The sequence below is a fragment of the Pelodiscus sinensis genome, chromosome 32 (assembly GCF_049634645.1).
Source record: "Pelodiscus sinensis isolate JC-2024 chromosome 32, ASM4963464v1, whole genome shotgun sequence".
Taxonomy (NCBI): Eukaryota; Metazoa; Chordata; order Testudines; family Trionychidae; genus Pelodiscus; species Pelodiscus sinensis.
Window position 1 is genome coordinate 6,870,965 of NC_134742.1, and position 17,861 is coordinate 6,888,825.

The 17,861-nt window shown below is 52.1% G+C and overlaps 2 protein-coding genes across 6 annotated transcripts in view; one reads left to right on the plus strand and one right to left on the minus strand.

Annotated features, from left to right (window-relative positions):
• The window catches only part of LOC142823223 (killer cell lectin-like receptor subfamily B member 1B allele C), a 27,219-nt gene extending 17,865 nt beyond the window's left edge, over positions 1-9,354 (plus strand). Inside the window, exons 5-6 of the mRNA XM_075913843.1 lie at positions 4,931-5,043; positions 9,181-9,354. Of these exons, the coding sequence (XP_075769958.1) occupies positions 4,931-5,043; positions 9,181-9,304 (237 nt within the window). The 3' untranslated portion in view covers positions 9,305-9,354. The remainder of the gene's footprint in view (positions 1-4,930; positions 5,044-9,180) is intronic.
• LOC142823224 (C-type lectin domain family 2 member D-like) overlaps positions 5,638-17,861 on the minus strand; it is a 25,320-nt gene continuing 13,096 nt past the window's right edge. For 2 of the 5 annotated variants that reach the window (XM_075913846.1, XM_075913844.1), the window contains one exon: positions 16,216-17,356. In XM_075913846.1, coding sequence (XP_075769961.1) covers positions 17,215-17,356 — 142 coding nt within the window. In that variant the 3' untranslated portion in view covers positions 16,216-17,214. Of the gene's footprint in view, positions 7,959-12,287; positions 12,623-16,215; positions 17,357-17,861 lie in introns of those variants that run through there. The other 3 variants (XR_012898513.1, XR_012898514.1, XR_012898512.1) reach the window with 3 other exon arrangements.

Sequence of the window (17,861 nt, forward strand, 5' to 3'; positions counted from 1 at the left end):
AAGCAGGAGAGCCAGGAACCAGGAGGAGTACCAGAGGCAGCACCTCCGGTTCATGGATCAACAGCTCCGTCTCCAGGACCACTGGGTCCAGGAGGACCTGAGGCTGCGCCGGAGGAGTCTGGAGGCCCTGGAGGAGCAGGGCCGTGCCCTGCGAGGCCACCTCCAGAGTCTGCTCGACTGCTTCCCATTTCCTCCTCCTGCTGCTCCCTCTGCTCCCCCTCTTGCTCCCCCTGCTCCTCCTGCTTCCGCTCCTGCTTCCGCTCCTGCTTCCTCCACACCCCCTGTCCCTCCTGCCCCCCCCACAACCATTTCCCACCGACGCCCCCGGACCCGTAGTGTGGCGAGACGGGAGAGGCAGCCGGACTCCCACCACTGAGCTTTCCTTTCCCTTCCTCCCTTCCCTCCCCTTCCAGCTCCCTCGTCCCAGGTTTCCCCCTCCCCTCTCCAACCCTCATTCCTCCCTTCCCGCACCCAGTTATGTTAAATAAACAGACGTTTTTGTTTCAAAAACAGGTGTCTTTATTTTACAGTAGATAGGGAGGGGAAAGGGGAAGGGGGGTAGGGTGGAAGAAGGCCCCAGTGGGGCTTGCAGGGAGAGGTCAGTCCTTCTCCTCCTCCACCAGGAAGCTCTCCCGCAGGGCTTCCCGGATCCGGACGGCCCCCCGCTGGGCTTCCCGGAGGGCGGCGGTGCGGGGCTGACCGTAGTGTCCAGCCATGCGGTCAGCCTCAGCCATCCAGGCTGGCAGGAAAGCCTCCCCCTTTCGCTCACACAAATTGTGGAGCACACAACATGCCGCCACCACGGGAGGGATGTTGTGCTCGGCCAGGTCCAGACGGGTAAGGCGGCATCGAAAGCGGGCTTTCAGTCACCCGAAGGCCCCCTCCACCACGATGCGGGCCCTGGTCAGCCTGGCATTGAAGGCCTGGCAGGAGGGATTGAGGTGCCCCGTGTAGGGCTTCATGAGCCAGGGCTGCAGTGGGTAGGCGGCATCCCCCACCAGGCACATGGGCATGTCCACGTCCCCGACCCTGATGTGGCGGTCAGGGAAGAAGGTCCCATCCTGCAGCCGTTGGCACACGGAGGAGTTGCGGTACACCCGGGCGTTGTGTGCTTTGCCGGACCAGCCCACATTAATGTCCGTGTACTGTCCCCAGTGGTCACACACGGCCTGCAGGATCACGGAGAAGTACCCCTTGTGGTTGACGTACCGGGACGCCTGGTGTTCCGGGGCACGGATGGGGATGTGTGTCCCGTCGATGGCCCCCCCGCAGTTGGGGAAGCCCAGGGTGCCGAATCCCCGGATGACGGCGTCTGGGTCGGCGAGGCGGACCACCCTGCGGAGCAGCACCTGGTTGATGGCCTTGACCACCTGCGGAGAGAGACATAGCAATGTGCCAATCAGTGGGGCGCCCGGGTGGCTGGGAGCGTTCGTGCCCTGGCAGTGCCCCGCGCCCCACTCCCGGTAGCAACCCCCCTGGCAGCGTGTAGTACGGCCGGGACAGCCCGACCCCTCCGGTGCGGGGCGCTTTCGCCTCCTCCTGCCCCCCCCCCTTTGTCCCTGGGGCGGCCCATCCCCTCCTCGCAGCCCCCCTCCCCCCCGGCTCGGTGGCCGACAAGTGCCGTACCTGCATGAGCACCACTCCGACGGTGGATCTCCCCACGCCGAACTGGTTCCCGACGGATCGGTAGCTGTCCGACGTGGAGAGCTTCCATAGGGCGATGGCCACCCGCTTCTGGAGGGGGATGGCGGGCCTCATGTGAGTGTCCCTTCTGCGCAGGGCAGGGGCGAGCCACTCGCAGAGCTCCAGGAAGGTGTCCCTCCTCATCCTGAAGTTCTGGGTCCACCCAGGACAATGCGGTCCCACCAGTCGGTGCTGGTGTCCAGACGCCAGACGCGGCGGGGCACGCCGGTGCAGGGGCGCTGCCGCGGCTCCTCCATGGCCCCCAGGGTGGCCAGGCGGAGAGGCAGGGGGCTGACGTGCACCAGGTGGTGCCAGGCAGCCTTGAGCCATTGGTGGCAGGCTTGCAGCAGCAAGTCCAGAAAGTGCACCAGAAGGTGCAGGGCGAGCTCTGGCTCCATGTTGTCACCTGCGGCGGCCCCCCCCAAGGGAAGCACCGACACAGACGGGCACAGAGACCAACGCTTTGCTGTCCCTCGGCAAGGTTGGCAAGGAAGCAGGAAAAGCTGAGAACCGGCTGTCCAGGGGGGTCCCTTTAAGCACAAGCCTCAGATAGCCTCAGACAGCAGCCACACAAAGCAACTACTGACCTGATGCCCTGCCAGAACCGGTTTCAGCTGCCCTTAAATGCCCCCCTGCGTCTAATCAGTGTGGACGCGCTAGTTCGAATTAGCAAAACGCTAATTCGAACTAGTTTTTAGTTCTAGATGCGTTAGTTCGAATTAGCTTAGTTCGAATTAACTAATTTGAACTAAGTTAGTTCGAATTAGCGCTGTAGTGTAGACGTACCCTATTCTAGGTAAATCCTTCAGCTGTGTCTACATTGGCATGATTTTGTGCAAAAACATGCTGCCTGTCTACACTGGCGGGGACTTCTTGCACAAGAACACTGATGTTCTAATGTGTGAAATCAGTGCTTCTTGCACAAGAACTATGATGCTCCTGCTCTGGAATAAGCCCTCTTGAGCAACTGTTCTTGTGCAAGAGGCCAGTGTAGACAGGCAACATTAATTTCTTGCGCAAGAAAGCCCGATGGCTAAAATGACCAGCAGAGCTTTCTTGCACAAGAGAGCATCTACATTGGCATGGATGCTTTTGCACAAAAGCACATCTCTTGTGTAAAAGCACATGCCAGTGTAGACGCTCTCTTGCGCAAATACTTTAATGCAAAAACTCTTGTGTTAAAAGCATATGCGCAAAATCTTGCCAATGTGGACACAGCATTCAAGTCCAAGCCGATCTTTTCCCTGACCTGGGTCTAAAGCTTCTTGTGTGGTTCCGGTTCTTTGTTTTCAGATTTCCTCATGTGTATCCTCTTTATGGTGAGGGAGGCAGTGTTCAAAGGCCAGCTGCAGATCTTTTGTTTGTTTTCCACCCCATTAATAGAATTTCCTCAGAGCAGGAACTCTTTCTTTAACATCCTCTCCCCACCAGAAATGTACAAAATTCAAGATGGATTCCAGTACCAGGTGACCTGGTTGCATGTCTTTGTAGGATCTGCCACAGTTCAGGCTTACAGGAAAACAAAACTATTTACAAAGTGGTTAACTTGAGCACCGAGCATTGCATTCCTCATGTATCCCTAATAGTTTCACTAGAATACCTATATTAACATGTAGCACCCCCTCTCCACCTGGTTACCTTTTTTTAAAGCCAATCTCCTTCCTGGTTTGGATGGATAGGTCTGTGTTCTTCTGGATCCCGCCACCCACTCAATTTTATTCTTTCTGATTGATGTACTTGGCGGTGCCTCCACCCCCCTCACTCCTTCCTAGCAGGGTCACCAGGGCAGCTTGGGAGGAAAATTCTAGCCCAGGGTAATCCCCATGTATTTGCCAGATAGTTGGAGACTCCCAGAAAATAACACAAACACATACACTATAATAAACATAATTATATTAAACAAGAGACAATTATAACGGAACAGGGTAAAACACTATTTTTAGGGTCACCGGTGCCCAGCAACTGTAAGGTTAGTGTCCCGTTGGTACGCGTACTTTGATGGGGCCTTGATGACTGTTGACCACAAAATCCTTCTCTGCAGTGGTTTAGCAGTGGAGCTGACTAGGTCCAGTACAGCCCCAAAGGACTCACACATGGGAGAAGGCAGTAAATCCCTCCACAGGTTTAATGTGCAGCAGGTAATAAAATCCCCAAACAAATTCCCTGCCTAACTAAAAATTGGTGCACTCACACACTCCATGAATGACCTCAGGTTGAGAGATGACTCAGTCTCTGCAAAGGGCTGCTCTCTTCTCACAGGGATCCTCTTCAGGCAGGAATCAGGCTGCTTCGGTCCCAGGATTTCCCCTCACTGCGAAGGAGCAAGGCTCAAGATGCAGACCACACAACTGCACCAAAATCTAAACTATAATCTCCCAGCCCAGCATTCAGACCCACACAGCAGGCAGCAGCCCCGAACCAGCAGACAGGGCAGAGCTGTCCATGGTGGCTGGTCTCACCCAGGGAGTGGGAGAGCCAGCTCTGCCTCGCTGGGGAAGCCTCCCAGCAAACTCCACAAACTGGGAATCAACAGTGGAGACATAACACCCAGCTGAGGGATCCTGCCTTCCCGTCCCTAGAGGCTAGTTCTCAGGGGGAACCCTGCATGCAGGCCTGGGGTTCACTAGCTCCCACACAGCCAGCTTCCCCTTCCCTGGCTGGCTCCAGACTCTCCAACCAATGGCTCCTCCTTCCCCTCCTGAACTCCCTGGGAGGGGCATCTCACTCCCTATGGGTTGCCGGGCAGACTCTGGCTCTGGTAGGGAGGGGGAGCCAAGGCAAACTCCCTGTGCTTGTCCCTGAGCTGCCAGCAGACAGAGCCCCAGGAATCCAAGTCATCTCCTTGGGGGTTACAAACAGAACAGGTTCACCTTCATGTTTCTAACTTCCCATACAAGACAGACACAGGCACACAAATAGAATGTATGGATTCAGCTGATTACAACTTTAAACATCTCCCATGACATACGTCTCATGAAGCATCTTTGCATTATGCATGTTCATATTCCATAAAATATGCAGGCACATTGTCATATTACCAGGTCTGCCCAGAAAGCCACATTTCTCTGCTCTTGCGCAGGGACCCTGCCCACTCGGGTGAGGGTGAGTTGGCTCAGCTGCTGATGGATTCTCCTGCTGGCATTATGGGCAGAGCCACCGGAGCTCAGAACTGGCATTTAACAGGAGCGCTAAGGGAATTCCAGCCTGTTACAGCCAATTCACCCTCCCCTCTGCTTGCACCTCACAGGATTTCATACAGAATGTGACACAAGATGGAAAAAACATCTGGATTGGACTTAAAGTGACACCCCCCGGGGGCAAGTGGACCTGGGTGGACGGCTCCCCGTTAGATCCAGCCCGGTGAGTGCTTCTTGTCACTCCCTGTTTTAGAAAAGCTCCCATTGCGTAACGTGTTACTATGAAACATGTAATGTCTGTCTTGCAGCTGGCTCACACCTCAAAGTTTTACTAGCCCAGCTACATAGGTCAAGGGCACTGTTACTGTGCCGGTAAAGGCCTTAGTGTGGCTGCAGTTCTACCAACATGCCTGCGCTGACAGCTGTGTAGCTTATGTGGATCAGAGGAACTGGCATAAGTTACACTGGTAGAAGCATTTATTTGTGGACATAACTGTGTCTGCACTAGAGGGTTTCCCATGGGCAGCTGGTGAAGATAGGACTGGGGGAGGCAGGCTGCTAGTCCCACCTACAGCTCTGCCCCTTCTGCTGAAGTTCTGCCTCCCCACTAGAGGGAAGGGAAGAGGTAGAGTAGGGAGCTGAGCGCTTGCCTCCACCAGAGGACCCCCACCATGGGGACGGAAGGGGGTGAGAATGCGCACCCCAGCTTTCCCTGTCCCAGAGCATGGGGAAGGGAGGATGCCAGGCAGCTCCAGCCTCCCAGGCCCCGGAACAGAGGGACTGCAGGCATTCAGGGGCAGCAACATTTCACCCTCAGCACATCTACTGCAGGTGTTCTGGGAGCGGAGTGTGGGCGGGGCCATGCCTGGCGGATTGGGAAGGTTGTGCCTACCCCACCTAGGTTACCGGACGCCCATGGGGTTTCCTGTATAACTTTACCTCCTAATGTAGACAGGGATTAAGGTGCTTGTATGGCCCCCATTGCACTAGTATCTGAGCACCTTACAATCTTTACTTATCTTCTCATGCCCTTGAGAGGCCGGGTAGGGCTACAGATCAGAAAACTGAAGCACAGAACCTAAGCACAGAATTCACTAGAGTTGCTCGGTACATCTCATTTCAAGGGGAGTTAGGTTCTTAAGTATCTTGAGAACCTCTGCCATTTCTGTTCTTTCCCCAAAAGAACGCCATACAGACGGTGGTTTTACTTTCGAAAAGCCCTTTTTCAAAGAACGTGCAGCTGCCATTATGCAAATGCAGCACAGGGAATTGAAATCCCGGCTTCAGTTGCAATTTTGATCTGTCTAATTTACATCCCTCTTTCAAAAGAGGGATGTAGTCTAGACATGCCCTTAGTGGTGTACCTTGGGGGTCTCCAAGAATAAATTTATTACAGTAATATTTTGGATCTAATTCCAAAACAACCATTATTAATAATGTAGATCTAATGGATTCAATTAGAACTAACCCATCTTTACTTAACAACTTAAAGAAATGGGATTTAACAGGTTAAAAGTGAATAAAATCAAAGTACGCAATGATAAAGGAAAGTTATTTAATTGGCATGTGCACTGCCACTATTTATCTCACCCCAGAATGTGCGCTCCTCTGGATTCAGAGTCCCAGATGCTTGCTTGACTGGGTGCACTGCAGGTCTGCAGCTGGAGTGGAGATAGCACTAGGCAGGTTCTGTGTGTGTCAGCCCTAGTCAGGCAGTCAGTCCAGGCAAGGCAGTCCAGCAGTTCTGGGTCACTGGACACGTCACTCTGCTTCTCTTTGGACTCAGAGTCAGTCAGTTTTCTGTGCTATGTCCCAGGAAGTGGTTTCCAAAACTGCTACAGTTAGTTACAGCACCTTCTATGCAGGCCCTTCTTAGCCACAGGCACAGCCAGAGTCTCTCCCCTCCAGAGACAATCAACAGCCCCTGAAGCAGCCGGCTAGATCCAAGCCCCAGCAGATGCTCAGCAACAGGCTCTAGCTTCCAGCAGCATCTCGTGAACTGGAAGAGGCTCCACACCAGCCATTTGGCCCCTATCTCCCACAATGGAGCCCTCCAACTTTCTCTCTCCCTGGCTATGTCAACACTTCACTGATCTATCAGAAACAGATATGCAAATTGCAATCTTTTTTTCTTTGTGGAACAAGGAGGACAGAGCTTCCAAAAGAGCACATCTGTTCTTCTGAAAAAAGAAAAGAAAAGAAAAGAAGAAGATAAGTGGAAGAGCAAACATGTTCCCTGGATGCAGCAGAGTTTATCCCCAAAAAACTCCGTAGTCTAGACACTAGACATAGACTAGCTTTCTTTAAGCCAAGCCTTGCCTGCATGCTTTGGGCACACCAGACTTGAGAGAGGCCAGAAAGCGACACTTTGGACAAGACAGACAGCACCATTTATTGCCAAGGCAGGGTAGTGCAGGCTCCACCACAGTTCCATGGCCGTGAATGATCCTTGCTCTTTGACATGGTGAACACTCTCTTCCAACAGGGAGGGTTTTCCCAGAGAGACTTGTTTGCCTTGTATCACAACAGGAAGTTCCTGTGGTTTTGCTCCTTCCTGAATCACAGCCTGTGCTCCATCCTGGATGTGTTCCTCCTTCCCAGGAAAGGACACCCCATCTCTGTGCTTCCTTCCATCTCTCCTCTTCACAAGTGCTCCTCAAATTGGAAGAGTCGAGGCCTCAGTGATATTGACAGCCCCAGTCTACCCTTACCAGTACTGGTGTGCCTCTCCCTTGGAAATGTCTGTGAAAAGGCCAGTCACTTCATTGTTCCTCCGGGACCTGATAATTCAGGATCAGGGTCATCTCCAGCATCTGAGCCTTGAATTGCTGCACAGTACCATGTGAAAACTCCAGGGCTCAATCTGATGGAACTCACCTGTTTGGTCCAGTCAGGGATGTTCTCCTTGGCAGTAGGAAACCCTCCACTAGGGCTCCTACCTGGATAACTGGAAAAGAGTCACAGTTTGGTCTTCAGAGTGTCTCCCATCTCCAGCACTTACATTCACACCCATGATAATGGACTGATTCCTCCACCTCACACAGCAAGGGCCTTCCATAAGAACGGCCGTACTGGGTCAGACCAAAGGTCCATCTAGCCCAGTAGCCTGTCTGCAGACAGTGGCCAGCACCAGGTGCCCTAGAGAGGGTGGAAGAAAGACAATGATCAAGCGATTCGTCTCCTGCCATCCCTCTCCAGCCTCTGACAAACAGAGGCCAAGGACACCATTTTATTCCCTGGCTAATAGCCTTTTATGGACCTAACCTCCATGAAACTATCTAGCTTCATCTGGTGTTTAGCAGGCTAATGGGGTCACCATTTGAACTCTGGCTGACAAGTTCTATGCTGTACCTTTCCTGGCATGTAGCCTGGCTGGTAATTATAACATGGGTCAGGAGAACATCTGAGCTCAAGACCCTGGTGTGTGAGAGGCCTGACATTGCCGTCTTCCTGGCCCGGGTTCTGACACAGGCACTTGGCAGAGCTGCAGCATGGTCACCCATACGTGCTTTGACCTCCCATTCTGCTGTTGCCCAGCAGGCCAGAGACCATGCAGCATGGGGCAGAGCCGTGCTGCCACCAGCCAAGCTGTGAGCTCTGCCCCCTCTCCCTAACTCAGCCTTGGTAATTGTCTAATTGGAAGGAACATGAACAATCCCTTGCAGGAAAAATGGTGACTGGCCCTTTGTAACTTGTCTGGTGAGCTGGGCTGCTCACGTCCATTCTAGTACAACACACCTACCCCTCTGTCAGAGCAACATGGCCAGAGGGAAGTGAAGGGCAAGTGGGTGAGCAGGCCCCTATATTCTGTGCCATGGAGGTGGGACTGCCAGGAGGCACCCGACTGACTTGACAGGTGCCGCTAGAGGGAAACCATCCGACTGCCCACCCCGAAGCACTTGTTACAAACATGTTTTTCTGTATGTAGGTTCCTAAAGCAGCTTCTAAGTCCCTTGGTGAATCCAGCCCCAACTGTTCCCGGGAATGAATCCCCAGGCTCTCTGCAGGGTCTGTGACTCAGGGCGCATGGTGCGGGTTTCCTCCCGCCCTCAGGGCTCAGACTTTGTTTTCAAGGGAAGCTGAGACGCGGGATCTCAAGGTGGCTGCTGCCAATCAAAGAGCATAGGGGTCACTGATCCCATGAGATTCCTCCTGGATTGTTCCCGGCTGGAGACCCCCCCCAACTCCTCTCATTTCCTGGGCCGTCTGCTCATCTGCCGCTCTGCCAGGAAGTGACCAAGATGAAGGATAAACCCAAAGTCAAGCTTCCCTGTGGACTGAGGGGGAGGAAATATATGAAACTTAAGGGCCTATCCTTATTACAGGGAGCCCCAGTGACACTGACTCTTTCATTCTACAGCTTCCCGGTCTCAGGCTCTGTGGATGGGAACAGCTGTGGTTGCATCAGAGGCAGAAAGATTCAGTCTGAGACGTGTGGAGCTACTTACAGATGGATCTGCCAGAAGGAAGCTTCCATGATATAAACAGTGGGATGAAGGAACCGTGTTTGCCTTCTACAGCCTTGAGTGAATTAACAAGCTACTCTCCTATCTAACTAAATACTCATGATTTTGTATAAAGTTTTGTTAGTCTCTAGTCTAAGATGTCATATTTTATTTTTTCTAGCCCCAGGACTCTAAGGCAGGGATGGGCAAACATTTTGGCCCAAGGGCCACACTGAGTACAGAAATTGTGTGGAGGGTCAGGTAGGAAAGGCTAGGGGTGGTTGTGGCCCCCACACTCTATGAACCCCCTCTCCACCCCCCCCCCACTACTCCCTGCCTCCTATCCAACCCCCATAGTCTCTCTCCCCAAATGTCCCCAGCATCCCCGCCTCCTATTAACTCCGCACATTCTCTGCCCCCTATCTCCCTAGTCACCCCCCACTCCCTGACCCCCCGGTACCCTCTGATTCCTATCCAACCTTCTCTGCTCCCTGCCCTTTGACCATCCTCTGAGACCCCTTCTGCTCCCCTGATCATGCCACCCTGGAGCATTGGACCTAGTGGCACAGGGATTGTGCTGCTCAGATGCTCTGTAAACTGTGGTTGCAAGGGAGGGAGGGGGATAGAAGGGGAGAGGCTAGGGGCTAGTGTCCCTGAGAGGCCAGATCATGGCCACCCCTGTGCACTGTGCTGCCAGAGTTGGGCTGACTATTCCCAGCAAGTTTATCCCAAACCCACACCTCAGCAGTGGCTCAGGAACTGAAAGCCTGCCTGAGCCTCCCCATGCCTTCTAGCCCCATGCCTAGAATCCTAATCCCCCCAATCCAGTCCTGAGTTCCACATACACCCAACCCCCTAGCCTTACTCTGTAACACTCATCACCTGCCCTGAGACCCCAAACCTTCCCTGACTTTTTCACCACCTGCCCTCATCCTGAACCCTGCCCCCAACATACAACCCCCTGCTCTGACTCTCCCTCTGATCCCTCTGGTCTATACAATCGTGTAAATATAGCATGCACAATTTCCTTTTAATTAAAAACACTAACCCCAAACATTACTACTGTTAAGGACTCGAACAATGCTGGGTACATCTACTTGTGGTCTTTATAAATTTAGTTCTCTTACCTTCTCAAAATAGCATTATGTACACCACAAATACTCCCACTTCTGGACTCATCTCCTTTCCCAGGACTCAGGTCATATTCTTCACCTGTATGTCTAAGGCTCCAAGTGATGGATGTGAGGGATCCTGCCCTTTTCTAGACATCCCAGCATTAAACCCAAAGTCAGTGGGTATTCAAGAAGTGCAGATAGGGTGACAGGAGAGTCAATGGCCCCGAGACAGAAGGGATAAGGGACACGCAGACGGTAAGGTGGTGGGGCAGGTTTCTGTGTGGCCTAGGGGATAAGGTGACACTCCCTCCCCTTCTTCCCTGGGCACCCAGCTTCCTCTGCCCTTGCAAGTGAGAAGCACAATGCTCACCAGAGGCTCCATCACCAGCCTCGAATGAGGCCTGGGAGATGTCCTGGCTGCTGGGCACTGACTCAAGGTGGAGGGTGATGAGACGGTCCTCACCCTTGTCATCTGAGCTGGTGGTCAGGCCACCCTCCTCCTCCAGGTCAGACATCCTGACTACCGGGGTGTGCAATCCCATGTCCACCGCCAGATCAGCATGGGACATGCTGCTTGGTGCCCTTCCCTGGCTGCTGGGAGCCCTAGGGTGGCTCCTGGGATGGGGATGCAGGTGCACGGGATGGCTGAGGATGTGGTTTGTGCCCCTGAAAGCTCATGATGCCAACTACGTGTTTTGTTAGTATTTAAGGTGCTACTAAAGTAGACTATTAGTTGGTTTCACTGAGTTTCACAAAGAAAGACACAATAGGCTTGCTAGGTAACCTTTCTCTACCCCCAAAGGAAACAGGGTACTTTAACACATTGCTGCGGAGTTGGCTTCCATTCTTGAAAGACCTTGTCATGTAAATAAGGTCTTCATCCTGCAAATGCTAATCCCAGTTGTGCTTGTTACTTTACTTGAGTCACTGAGTCCCTCTGAAGAATCAAGAAACTACACTAGAAAACAAAGACCTGGCATCCACCTTTAATGACTTTCAAAGCCTAGCCCTGTCCCCAGGCAAATTGTAAAACCTGTCAGTCATTTGTCTGGAGCCCATAGAAATTGTTTGGGAACAGACAACTCTCCTAGTCATGGTGTAACTGCAACCCCTGAGCTGGGGCTCAGAGTTAGGCAGGCCAGGTTACAAATACTTCAATTTTTTTTCAAAAAGACGCCTTGGTTACTGGAGTTCTTGTCCAGTCAGAACTTGCCTCTCTTCTTTCAGCTCTCCCCCACCCCCAACCCTCTGGGGCTCAAAGGGAATCCCACTCCATTCTCATGCTGCCCGGTGCAGCTGGAGATCAGACTTTCTGTCCCTCTTCCCTCTCCCTACTCCCACCGAGGGAGGGAGGGAGGACTGAAATTGAGGTGGACTGTCCTCTACCTGCTTCTTTAGCACAGCTGCAACTCTCACTTCCATGGGGCTCTGCCAGCTCCCTGCCAGCCCAGCTGGTGCTGCCTGGCATGGGATGCTCCTTTGCCAGTGGAGCAGCTGGGACTTCCCTTGGTTGTCAGGCTGCCATGTTGCAAGTGGGTAACCAGGACTGAGTCAATGGCTTTACACTCAGGCTCCCCTGTCATAATAATGCAGAGCAGTGGGGGGGAGCTTGTGTTGAGACTGCTGGGACTGGCTTCTCTGTCTCTTTCAGAATGAAGAGTGGCAGTGTTGGGTTAGGGGAGGTTGTCTTAAAACCTGGTGGTGGACCAGAGACTGAGCCAATGTCTGGGGAATAAAGTCCCTAAACACACCAGGGCCCCCTTGCCCCAAATACCCCCCCCCCCCCCACACACACACAACAGTAGTGAGGGAGGGACAGCACAAGCCCTTGGGTGACGGGCCTTCCCATGCTCCCCCTTTCCCCTCTAGCCTGGTGTCATCCCCCACCCCCCTGCCAAGGGCCTTACCTGCATCAAAACAACATCTACTGTGGACCTGCCCACCCCAAATTGGAGTGCCACCGAGCAGTAGCTGTCCAGGGTGGCCAGCTTCTACAGAGCGATGGTGACCATCTTGTTGACGGGGATGGTGGGCTGCAGCTGGGTGTCACATCTGAGGAGCGTAGGGGCAAGCCAGCCACACAGCTCCAGGAACATCTGCTTCCACATCCTGAAGTTCTGGAGTCACTGCTGGTCGTCCCCTTGCTCCAGGACCAGCCAGTCCCACCAATCAGAACTGTTGTTGAGTCTCCAGTATCACCTCTCCACAGTCCATTGGGGATGCCACAGGGACACCACTGCATCTGGGGAGAGGGAGTCCAGAATGAGCTCAGCATCGAGCTCGTGCAGGAGCAGCGAGGCAGCATGGCGCAGCAGCTGCAGGCACTCCAAAATGGCCGTGTGGGGCCACAGCAGGCACAGGGCCACCCCTGGCTCCATGGCACAGCAAGGAGAAGGCAAAAGTCCACAAAAGTACTAGGGCACAAGCTGTGGTGTCCAAAGAGTTAGAGGGCAACTACAACAGGCACTATTACAGCTTTCAGTCCCTACAAGAGGTCCCAAAGTGCACAGCAGGAGAGAACCAGCTGTCCAGGGAGAGCCCTTTAAGCACGTCTCAGAAGTGCTCCAGCCCCCGCCCCTGGAAGGTCCTGCCAATCTAGATGCGCTTTTCCGAAAATGCTTTTAACGGAAAACTTTTCTGTTAAAAGCATTTTTGGAAATTCATGCCAGTGTAGACGTAGCCTGGGAATTTTCCCTTCTAACAGCAGACCAAAGCCTGTTTTCTAGTTTGCACACACAAGAACTGGGAAGATTCATTAACTCCTCAACATACAGTGGTCTTCTGGTTTTCCAACCTCAACAGGTGACCACATCTGTACGCAGCATTCAAGATGTGGGTGTGCCATGGTTTTATATAGCGGCAATAAGATATTCTATGTCTTACTCTCTAACCCTTTTACAATGAATCCTAACATTCTATTTGGTTTTTGGCTGCTGCTGCACACTGAGGGGATGTTTTCAGAGAATGACCTAGAATGACTCCAAGATCTCTCTCTTGATTAGTTGTAGCCAAATTAGTCCCCATCGTATTGTATGTATCATCGGGATTATTTTTCCAATGTGCATTACTTTACATTTATCAACATTACCTTTCATTTGACATCTTGTTGCCAAATCACTTAATTTGGTGAGATCTTTTTGAAGCTTTAATCTTAACAACCTTGAGCAGTTTGGTATTATCTTCAAATGTTGCCACCTCACTGTTTACCTCTTTCTTCAGATCATTTGAAAATATTAATAGGACTGGTCCTAGAACAGATGGCAAAGTCGGGGGACACCACTAGTTACCTCTCTCCACTCGGAAAACTTGCCATATATTCCTGCCCTTTGTGTCCTGTCTTTTAACCAGTTCTCAATCCATGAAAGGACTTTCTCTCTTATCCCATGACAACTCATTTTACTGAAGAGCCTTTGGTGAGGAACCTTGTCAAAGGCTTTCTGGAATTCTAAGTACACTATATATACTGGATTCCCCTTGTCCACATATTTGTTGACTCCCTCAAAGAAATCTAACACCATTTAAGGAAAGATGATTGCAGCATGGCATAGAATCCAATGGAAACTTACATGTATAAAACTGGGGACTTTTGCAATGGGATGCTGGGTTGGGGCCTGCATGCCAAGCCTCAGAGGAGCCTCAAATCACAATTGATAAAGCCCAACTCCTCACTCATGTTCAATTTTACTTGGCCACTGACTTGAATGCGTGCATTCATGTATGTGTAGTATGCTTCTTTTCATACTGTACTTTCATTACATATGGCATGCTTCCTAGGGTACGTTTACACTGCAGACTTATTTTGAAACACACTATTCCTGAAGAAATACTCTGAAATAGCTTATTTCAAAATAGCACATCTACACTAGAGGGAAGCCTCAAAGGGTATGTCTTCACTACAAAGTTAATTAGAACTAATAGCCATTAGTTCGAATTAACTTTCATAGGCGCTACACATGCAAACCGCTAGTTCAAATTTAAATTGAACTAGCGGAGCGCTTAATTCGAACTAGGTAAACCTCATTCTATGAGGACTAACGCCTAGTTCGAATTAACTAGTTCGAATTAAGGGCTGTGTAGCCACTTAATTCGAACTAGTGGGAGGCTAGCCCTCCCCAGCTTGCCCTGGTGGCCACTCTGGGCACCACCAGGGAAACTCTTCTGCCCCCCTCCCGGCCCCGGAGCCCTTAAAGGGGCACGGTCTGGCTACAGTGCTTGTGCCAGTTGCAAGGCTGCCAGCACCCAGCCAGCAGACCCTGCACCTAGCATGGCATGAGCCAGCCACCCGCTGCCACCTAGCCCTCCCCCGCTTCCCAGGACCAGGCTGGTGGTTCCCAAGAGCCTACCCGGGGCCGCAAGAGGTGCCCGCCCGTCTGGTCTAGTGTGGAGATCATGGACCTCATCCAGGTTTGGGGGGAGGCCTCCAACATCCACAATCTCCACACTAGGCACAGGAAAGTGGCCATCTACAGCTGCATGGCTGCCAGCCTGGCCACATGCAAAACCAGGAGCAGGTATGCATGAAAATCAAGTTCGTCCAGTGAGTCCCCCAACCATGAGCCCTAAGCTAAGAACATAAGAATGGCCATACAGGGTCAGACCAAAGGTCCATCTAGCCCAATAGCCTGTCTGCTGACAGTGGCCAGCACCAGGTACCTGGGAGGAGATGGACTGAAGACAATGACCAAGACATTTGTCTCGTGCCATCCATCTCCAGCCTTCCACAAACAGAGGCCAGGGAACCATTCCTACCCCCTGGCTAATAGCACTCCATGGACCCAACCTCCATGACTTTATCTCACTTCTCTTTAAACTCTGATAGGGTATGTCTACACTACCCCGCTAGTTCGAACTAGCGGGGTAATGTATGCATGCCGCACTTGCTAATGAAGCCCGGGATTTGAATTTCCCGGGCTTCATTAGCATAAGCGGGGAGCCGCCATTTTTAAATCCCCGCTGCTTCGAACCCCGTGCAGTGCGGCTACACGGGGCTCGAACTAGGTAGTTCGGACTAGGTTCCTATTCCGAACTACCGTTACTCCTCATGAAACGAGGTGTACCGGTAGTTCGGAATAGGCACCCTAGTCCGAACTACCTAGTTCGAGCCCCGTGTAGCCGCGCTGCACGGGGTTCGAAGCAGCGGGGATTTAAAAATGGCGGCTCCCCGCTTATGCTAATGAAGCCCGGGAAATTCAAATCCCGGGCTTCATTAGCAAGTGCGATATGCCTACATTACTCCACTAGTTCGAACTAGCGGGGTAGTGTAGACATACCCATATAGTTCTAGCCTTCACAGCCTCCTGCAGCAAAGAGTTCCACAGGCTGACTATTTGCTTTGTGAAAAAGAACTTTCACTTATTAGTTTTAAACCTGCTGCCCATTAATTTCATGTGATGTCCTCTAGTCCTTCTATTATGAGAACTAATGAAGAACTTTTCTTTATGCACCCTCTCCATGCCACTCATGATTTTATTGACCTCTATCATATCCCCCCTCCCCAGTCTCCTCTTTTCTAAGCTGAAAAGTCCCAGTCTCTTTAGTCTCTCTTCATATGGGACCTGTTCCAAACCCCTCATCATTTTAGTTGCCCTTTTCTGAACCCTTTCCAAGGCCAAAATATCTTTTTTGAGGTGAGGAGATCACATCTGTATACAGTACTGAAGATATGGCATACCATAGTTTTATACTTCCCCTCCTCCTTCTTCCCCTGGCTTCTCCCTTCCAGCTCCCTCCTCCCAGGTTTCCCCCTCCCCTCTCCCACCTCCTTTTCCCAGTCTCCCCAGAGGTTAATCCCCCCCCCCCCCAGTTTTGTTCAATAAAGAGAGTTTCTATTTTTGAACACACGTGTCCTTTATTTTGTACATCAGGAAGGGGGCCTAGGGAGGGGTAAGTGGAAGGAGGTGAGGGAGGAATGGGGTACGAGCCCCCGATGGGGAGGACTGGGGTGGCTCTGCGGGCTCCTCGGAGTGGAAACTCTCCTGCAGGACCTCCTGAATCCTGACAGCCCCCCCATTGCCCCCCCCTCCCTGATGGCAGCCTGTGGCAAGTGCAGCTGGGCTGATGGCCGAGTGCTGTGATGTGCCGAGTGTGGGCACTCAGGGCACTAAAAGTCAGGACTGCTTTGCTGTCCCTCATCAAGTTAGACAAGCAAGCGGGGCACCCTTGAGAACTGTCTGTTCAGGGTGGGGGTCGGGTCCCTTTAAGCACAGCCCTCGGCTAGCCTGAGGCAGCAGCTCCACACTCCAAGTCCTAGCCTGATGCCCTGCCGGCCCTGCTTCCGGCCAGCCTTAACTTTGGTTCAGAGTCCACTCAATGTGGAAATGCTATTGCGAATTAGCAAAATGCTAATTCGAATTAGTTTTTAGGTCTAGATGCACTAATTCGAATTAAGTTAGTCTGAATTAGTGCTGTAGTGTAGACACACCCAAATTTAGTCCAAGGCAGGCTCCCCTAATGTGGACGTGCTACCTCAGTTTAGAACTCCAGGAAACAATGGGGAGTAATTACTCTGAATGATCCTGGAGTGGAGCTATTTGAAATAGCAGCAGTGGAGCATCCAGAGGATCTCTATTCACAAATAGCTTTTCCAGAATGGGTGTTACTTCTTGTGGAATTAGGTTTACAGATCTTGGAATAAGCTGCCTATTATTTCAAATTTAGTTTGAAATAATGGAATTGCTGTATAGATGCTCACTTACTTATTTTGGAACAATGTTTCTGTGTAGATGCACCCTTAGAAGCATAACATAACTGAAGCTGTGATGGAAATGCTGGACTGGAGCAGTTTCACAGAGAACAGGCTGGTTTCTTTGGGGTTAATTTTAATAGTGCTCTTTGTTATTTTTCAGCCCCTTTCACTGCAGCCTCTGTAAACACATCAGGTTTGCTGCAGATCCAATATCTCTCACTGGTGCACCGCGAGCTGCTGAATCTGTTGTCATTCAGATACGCACAGTCTCCATCTCCTGCTATTGGAAACCTGCAAGACAGAAGCCACAAACAGGAGCTGGGTGTATCCCATCAGTTAGAGACTCGTACAGGGCAGGGAGCTGCTGCATTCACAGCCCCTCAGTTCCCCTTCCTCCACCAGCACTAGGCCCCTCCTCCAGCTTCCCCCCAGACAAAGGGGACAGCTAGAGAGGGGGAAGTGGGGGAGCAAGACCAGGCCAGGTTCTAAGATGAACTCACCTCCACGGAGCAGTTATGGTGGGAGGACATTTCAAACCCAGTTCCTGCTCCTACCCCCACCCAGCTGGGGTTGGATTGGCCCCTGGAGGCTCGACCCTCCCCCAAACTGCCCCAGGTATGGGTTACAGAGGAGCAGCACGTGGCGAGGAGCCGCATAGAAGAGCTGCGGCCAGGACTCCCCAGGTTTTTCACATCAGCTCTCAGGCCAGGCACCTGGCAGGCAGGCTGCCCTGGTCAGTGGGGGGAGGAGGGAGTCAGAGTGAAATGGCACACAAAGCTGCCCCTCCTCAGGCTCC